A 7,674-nucleotide genomic window follows, 5' to 3' on the forward strand; every position below is an offset into this window, starting at 1 on the left:
CGTGAGCAATCATCCTCATTGAATTTCGAGAGCTGCGTTCGCGCATCTCGAATCATCTTATTTCACAAAATTATATTGAACAATGTCTAAAATGGAAATGCGTCATGTAAATTTTAGATCATTGTAAAATATCAAGGTCAACGTGAACTTGGTATTCCTGCGCTCGTAACAATCGAGAAGTCTACATCGAAGCAAGCAGTAAGCAAAACATCAACAAGGCAGTGGACGAAGACGGCTACAGTAAGAAGTAAACATAGAGTCTAAGTCTTCATATAAACAGCACAGTTAAGGTACGAAGCGACAAAGCGAAAAGTAAACGTAAGTACAAGTGTACCGCTGAAATTTACGAAAAGTTTATATATATATATATTTTTTCTGTCTTTTCATGTTCTCTCGTTCAAGGCGAAAAACTCTGTATGTCTGAACGCCTAATGTAACTAATTAAGATAACATCGTGCGTCTTGTAGGCTTACGGTCAACAGTATCGCGCAAAGAAATTAAGAATATCCAGCCCAATTGGAGCTGAGTAAACAAAATTCATATTATAATTAACGGTGTCTAATTATTTGCAAAATTTGTAATTACGAATTAAGCATAGATGCCAGTGTAAAGATTCAAGTTTCAATAGTCAAATCCGTTGGCTGCTTTGGTGGCTGTGGTGGTTTTCGCGGCTCGCCTGTTTACCTCAAAATTGGTAACCATAATTTTCAATCACACAATTTTTTGTATTAAAGTTAGTCAAAGGAGGGCCTGTGTAGGTACGATCTACCGCCCGACTAGCTCAATAGAGTGGATTAACTACAGTGTCCACTCACCTTACAATACAGTTTGAAAGAGATTAAATTTTGTTTAGGTAAAACATTTCACTTGTTGAATCTATAACAAGTATTTTCATAGTTATTTACACGTTATTCATTAAAAATGAAGGTATATTACGTTAATCAAAAAATACTGTGTAACCAAATAGCAAATGCCTTTACAAATTTTAAGAAATTAGGGCAAACAAAAATGTCGTTAGGCCATGGCAAGGCTAGATTGCAACAATTTAATGATAGATTTCAACAATTTAAGACAAATCACCATGAAATCTTAGAATTGAAAGATATTTCGGAAGATCATGATTATTTCAAAAATGAAATATACGAGAGGACAGAAGATCAGTTTTATAATTGTTTAGGAGACTTTAACAATTTTTTAAGTGCTACCGATACGCCTGAGGCTGTGGGAAATAATACTAGTGCCGGTAGTACTACAAGTTCTCAAAATTTACCCAGGGTCGAGGTGCCAACTTTTGATGGTAAATACCACGAGTGGGCCAATTTTAGAGATATTTTCAAAACAATCATACATACTAGAACATATTTGTCGCCAGTATTAAAATATCACTATCTCAGGTCACACGTGCAGGATGAAGCAGCTGATATCATCAAAAATATACCGCTGACGGGTGACAACTACAACCAAGCTTGGACTACCTTATTAAATTACTTCGATAACCAACGCAGACTGGTTACTGAGTATGTCAAGACAATCGTCAACGCAACCAACATGAAGGATAGTTCATTCACCTCAGTAAAGAAACTGATCAAGGAAACGCTGGGTCCTCTTGAAACATTGAGAGGCATGGATAGAGATGAAAATGCGGATGTAGTACTAGGTTTAATAAGCAGCAAACTCGATTATTATACTGCCAGGGAGTGGCAACGACATTCAGGAAGCGCTACTGAACCTCTAACTATGGAACAGTTGAGAAACTTTTTGTACTTTCAAGTAATAACTCTTGAGTCAATTACACAGAAGTCTCCTGCAAGGAAAAAGAGAAGTAACCCTCAAGAAATTAGCCACAAACAAAATAAGACTTCTACTCACCAGACCAACGTCAAAACTAATGCAACATGTGCATATTGCAAGGGCAGTCACTTCGTAAGTAAATGTCCAGACTTTTTGACGTTAGGTTGGAATGCAAAAAAGGAATTTGTGGATAAAGCTAAGCTCTGCTTCAATTGCTTATGTAGTCATGCAGCTAAGATGTGTAAATCCAAATATTCTTGTTTTACATGTAAGAAAAAACACCATACTACTATGCATCGAGATAAGGATGTTACTCCTGAGGCTTGCCGCTTAAGTACCAAGCCAACAACTAATACTACAATCGATAGTAATTCAGTGGAAGACAATTCAAACTTAGCAATTTTTTCCACTCAAGCCAGTAGCAACCATTGTGTTTTACTAGCCACAGCTAGAGTAGTAATTTACTCCAGAAATGGACAAAGAATAATTGTTCGAGCATTGGTGGACTCGTGTTCACAAACCTCATTAATCTCAAAATCTTTAGCACAATTGTTGCAGTTACCAACCAAGAAGGTAAATATTAAGCTAACTGGTGTAGGTGAAAAAGTAATGACTGACGTAACAAATTCGGTGGAATTTAAGATTAACCCACATTTCAAGTCTGAATACGCTTTGAAATTAAATGCTTTAGTTGTAAATAAAATTTCAACTTACAAACCACCGGCATACGGGCAATACATTGCGAAGAGTTTATTAAATAACCTACAATTAGCGGATCCAGAGTACTATAAGGCAGACTGTATCGATTTACTGCTAGGTGCTACTGCCCATTCCTTGATTATTCAGGACTCCATAGTTAAATTGGGTCCTAATTTGCCCATAGCTTCTAAATCAACGCTAGGTTGGTTACTGTCAGGACCCATAAGCAGAGCACCAACCAACAATTTCGGTACAGCAGTATCACTTCATGTAACTGAAGAAGAGTCTCTGGATCAAATCATAAAGAAATTTTGGGAAGTAGAAGAAGTTCCCAGAGCTGCAGATTCACTTACAGAAGAACAGGAGACTTGTGAGAAAATCTTTATTAATACGCATCGGGTAAACGAACAAGGGAGATTCGTTGTGCGATTACCTTTCAAAGATTCCACAGAGGAATTAATTGTGCATTCCCAAAGGAGTTATAAAATAGCAAACGCTATGTTGAATCGCATGGAGGAGAAATTTAGATCAAATGAAAAGCTGAAGATAGCTTACGATTCATTCATGCAAGAATATATAAATTTAGGACACATGCAATTAGCAAATAGCAAAATTGCAAGAATATACATCACGCTAGTTTCTACCCCATCACGGAGTAATCAAGGAATCCAGCTCCACAACAAAACTACGTGTTGTATTCAATGGTTCCGCAATAGTAGGAGACCATGTTTCTCTTAATTCAATTTTACATACAGGTAAAAATTTATTACCTAATATTTTTGATTTGATTTTGAAATGGCGAAATTATCAATTTGTTTTTACTACGGATGTCGAGGAAATGTTTCGGCAAATTTTAATACATCCACAAGATCGACCATTTCAATCAATCCTCTGGCGTAATCATCCCGAGGAAGAGGTCAAGATTTACGAATTAAATACAGTTACGTATGGACTGGTCAGCTCTCCTTTTTTATCTTGCAGAGTAATTAAACAATTAGCCGAAAATTATACTAAAAAAAACCCTCTTGGAGCTACTGTATTAGCAAATGAAGTTTATATGGATGATTTCATATCTGGAGGTCATACCGAAGAAGAAACTCGGCAAAAAATTACTGAATTAATCCACATCTCAAGGAATGGAGGTTTAGAACTGAGAAAATGAACCAGCAATAAAACTGAACTGTTAAATAATATTCCTGCAGAACATAAAAATAAGGAGAATTTTTCTATACCTGGATTAGAAAACTTCACGTTCATTCTAGGATTGACTTGGAAGCCTTCAACAGATAATTTTAGTTTTAAAATTGAAGTTATACCAAAGCACAAAACATGGACAAAAAGATCAATGCTGTCCCAATTGGCAAAATTTTATGACCCCCTAGGTTGGCTTTCTGCTACTATCATCAAACCCAAAATACTAATGCAAGCCACCTGGTTACTGAAAATAGCCTGGGACGACGAATTACCTGCAGAGATTTCTAAGGAATGGAACAAATGGCTTAATGAAGCTCCACTTTTGGAGAAAATAGATATTCCACGTTGGAATCAGTATAGATTAAACTGTCACAAGGTTGAACTACATGGGTTTTCCGACGCCTCAAAGGAAGCTTATTCAGCTGTAATTTACCTAAAAACAAGCCTGTCTACTAATATTCATGTTGAATTTTTGACGTCAAAAACAAAGGTTGCACCAATAAAAATATTGAGCATTCCAAGATTGGAATTATGTGCGGCTACCTTATTAGCAAAACTAGTTAAACATTATGTTCAATTAAACAGCTCGGTTGATTTTAAAATATATTTATGGACTGATTCAAAGATTGTACTGCATTGGCTGAATGCTGTGCCATCAAAATGGCCTACATTTGTAGCTAACCGATGCTCCGAAATTCATACATCGGTGCCCAACGCCCACTGGCATCACATATCTTCCAAGAATAACCCGGCGGATATGGCTTCACGTGGCATTTATCCATCCCAGCTAGTAAATTGCCATCTTTGGTTCCAAGGTCCAGGTGTTATAAAGTTGAATCCTAGTAAATACCTTTCAATAAGGTCCGAATTGACTGAAGAGTTTGTCGTAGAAAAAGACGAACCAACTACACATGTCGTTAATTGTAATAACGTTAAGTCAGATTGGGACTTATATTATAAATACTCAGATTGGACTAAATTATTGAGAGTTACAGCATATTGCCTTAGATTTATTATCAAAATTCTAAACAAGAATAAGAGGTTAAAACTAACCAAGCTAACGTTCGTGGACGTGACAGAACCCGTTGAAAGCAACAATATACAATTGTCGATTAACGAAATCCATAATGCAAGATTTTTGTGGGTTTACATACATCAGAATCTACACTTCCCAAAGGAAATAAGATGTTTAGAAAAAGCTACATTGTTGGATAGAAATAGCTCTATTATTAAAACTAATCCTATGCTGCAGAAAAATCTACTGAGGGTAGGCGGTAGAATACATCAAGCTAAATTAGCTGACGAGCTTAAACACCCATTACTATTGTGTCCAAATGATCACATAACCAATTTGATAGTTGATTACCATCATAGAAAAATGTTACATGCTAGTACTCAACTTACCTTGTCATCTATTAGAGAGAAATACTGGGTGATTAGAGGGAGACAAGTAATTAGGGCATTAATCCATAGATGCTTGACATGCAAGAGATATGCCGCTACTACCCAAAAGCAAATTATGGGAGATCTACCAGCATTCAGGATACAACCAGATCAAGCATTTCATAAAACCGGCGTCGATTACGCTGGACCGTATAAAATTAGATTAGCAAAAGTAAGAGGAAGAGGTACCCAAAAGGGATATATAGTCATATTTGTTTGTTTGGTTACTAAAGCGGTGCATTTAGAGGTAGCTGAGCATTACTCAGCTGCTGCATTTATCTGCGCATTTAAGAGATTTGATGCTCGAAGAGGCCCCTGCACTGAACTATACAGTGACCAAGGTACCAACTTTGTAGGTGCAGACACCGAAATGAAAGCCAATTTAAAAGAATTCCTTAAATCAGACGAATTTCATAACACTCTTCTCAACTTGGGTACTAATTGGCACTGGAATCCACCTGCTGCTCCACATTTTGGTGGATTGTGGGAAGCTTGTGTAAAATCTAAAAAATATCACTTTAAAAGAATAGTAGGCGATCAAGTTCTAACGTTTGTAGAAATGACAACGCTATTGTGTCAAGTCGAAGCTTGTCTCAACTCCCGACCCCTAGTTCCGCTGAATGACGATCCTTCCGACCTACAAATACTAACTCCTGCTCATTTCATAAAAGCAAAACCAGCAAGAATCTTAGCTGAACCCAGTATTGAAGAGAAAGAAATTTCTCTTGTTAAACGATGGAAACTTATTACCTTCAGCTTACAACAATTCTGGAAACTATGGTCATCAGAATATTTAAACTCGCTACAATCCAGGAACAAATGGTTCTTGGAGACAAGATCAATGCAAATAGGTGATCTTGTTTTAATAAAAAATGAAAACTATCCTCCTGGTCATTGGCCTCTAGGGAGAATAATCAAAGTCTGGACAGGCTGTGATAACCGGGTGCGGGTCGCGAGAATTCGAACCGCAGCCACCGAGCTAGTCAGACCGATTACAAAATTAATTTTAGTGCTTACTATTCAAGAATTGTATGATGATGAAAGGAGAAAGATGACAGATTGTTCTGTTGAAAATTGAATCTTACTTATATATATAAGTCAATAATAATCGTATATATATTTTTAGTTTATAATATTTTTCTTTCTCTCGTGAAAATTTGTAATACTATATTTTTAATCCAGCGATTTTTAATCCAGCGATTAAAAATATAGTATTAATTATTAAGCGCTCCAAAGGCAAAATAGCCTTTTTATAAGAACCTTATTTTATATATATTTTTTTTTTTTTTTTTTTTTTTTTTTTAATAGATAATTTTGTTATTACCCTGCTATTTGTGAAAAACCTGTTATTAAACTATTAAAAAATTAGAATAATATAAAGCGATTATTCAAAACCGCCTCAAAACTGGAATAAACATTTCCTTTTCTTTTCTTTTTGCGTACTTTGATGCACCTCACCAGTATCGGATGCATCAACCGGGGGAGAATGTTTAGGATTGAAGTGTTGACGAATGATCAGGAGTGTGTACGCGACCGCGTCGTAATGTGAGTCTGACCTCGCGAATAGCAGCGGTATTGTCGCTGCTACATATGTGTGGTTAGCGTGTGTGTGAGTGTTCAAATAATGCGTACTCTAGTGCCCTGTGGGCCTAATATCAAGCCAGTCTCGCTTGTGCCCTGCCTCGGACCAGAAGTCCTATTACAAACCTATTAACTGTTAGTTGCTTAGTGTAGTTAAAAGTATTTATATTAAAGCTCTGTTTTTTTGTTAATATTAAATTTAGTGACTTTATTTATCCTACAAGCAATTAATTCCCTACGACACTACCTTATCAATTTGTCCTACACGCACACACGCCGGTAATCTTTTAATACAGCCTACAATATTAAACAAAATTTCTTTAAAAATAAAATTTTTGTTATAGGTTTTGAAACTCTAAACGTCTACAATGTACTCCATCCTTTAAAGTTTGAACAAAATGCTTCTCAGTCGAGGATGAGTTAAGCAATAAATTTAATAGCAAGGTGAGCTGAAATATATACTTTATTATATTAGGCTCCAAATTTTTTGCTCACACAGCTTCAGTTTTAAAAAGAAAGAAACAAAACCTCATATTATAATGCATCTGCCTGAGTTAGGCACTCTGCTTAAGCTTGTAGGAGATTTAACTCACAGCAAAACTGCATCCTTCCCATGTACTAAATTATTAGGTTTAGATTAGGTAGTAAGTTAAGTATTAAGATCATTATGGGATGGAAAAGAAATTAATCTTGTCACATTTCTGGTTTCCTCACTTATAAAAAAATTGCTTGACATAAAAAAACTATTACATAATAATACGAGAACTGCGTTCAAAAGATATACATATGTATTTATGGTATTTTATTTTACAGCTGCAGTATATTATTGCTTGCAACTTCTCTTTAACATAATTATCATCACCGTCGATCCATTCCATATTTTAATAGAACTTTTTCATACGCTTAACATTATGAAAAGCACACATTGATTCAAAGACTCTGTCGTGATCAGTGCAAGCGGTGACC

General features: G+C 35.8%; 2 protein-coding genes across 2 annotated transcripts; both read left to right on the forward strand.

Moving 5' to 3' along the window:
- The first annotated feature begins 1,008 nt into the window (after positions 1-1,008).
- Positions 1,009-3,228, forward strand: LOC149373987 (uncharacterized). Its single transcript, XM_089595089.1, has one exon. The coding sequence runs from the start codon at positions 1,009-1,011 to the stop codon at positions 3,226-3,228; it is 2,220 nt and encodes a 739-aa protein (XP_089451215.1).
- A 319-nt stretch (positions 3,229-3,547) lies between these two features.
- On the forward strand, positions 3,548-7,132 carry LOC149373988 (uncharacterized). The gene is made up of 3 exons (XM_089595090.1): positions 3,548-3,632; positions 3,693-5,978; positions 7,053-7,132. The coding sequence occupies exons 1-3, from the start codon at positions 3,548-3,550 to the stop codon at positions 7,130-7,132; spliced, it is 2,451 nt and encodes an 816-aa protein (XP_089451216.1).
- Positions 7,133-7,674: the final 542 nt, after the last annotated feature.

The sequence above is a fragment of the Copidosoma floridanum genome, unplaced genomic scaffold (assembly GCF_036245765.1).
Source record: "Copidosoma floridanum isolate Cflo_tuat_1 unplaced genomic scaffold, Cflo_Japanese_pri ptg000024l, whole genome shotgun sequence".
NCBI lineage: Eukaryota > Metazoa > Arthropoda > Insecta > Hymenoptera > Encyrtidae > Copidosoma > Copidosoma floridanum.

Coding starts and splice junctions, on each gene's coding strand:
- LOC149373987 (XM_089595089.1), top strand. CDS start 1,009: ATGTCGTTAGGCCATGGCAAGGCTAGATTGCAACAATTTAATGATAGA.
- LOC149373988 (XM_089595090.1), top strand. CDS start 3,548: ATGGATGATTTCATATCTGGAGGTCATACCGAAGAAGAAACTCGGCAA. Junction 3,633..3,692: donor CCACATCTCAAGGAATGGAG/GTTTAGAACTGA, acceptor ATATTCCTGCAG/AACATAAAAATAAGGAGAAT. Junction 5,979..7,052: donor GACAAGATCAATGCAAATAG/GTGATCTTGTTT, acceptor TTTTTGTTATAG/GTTTTGAAACTCTAAACGTC.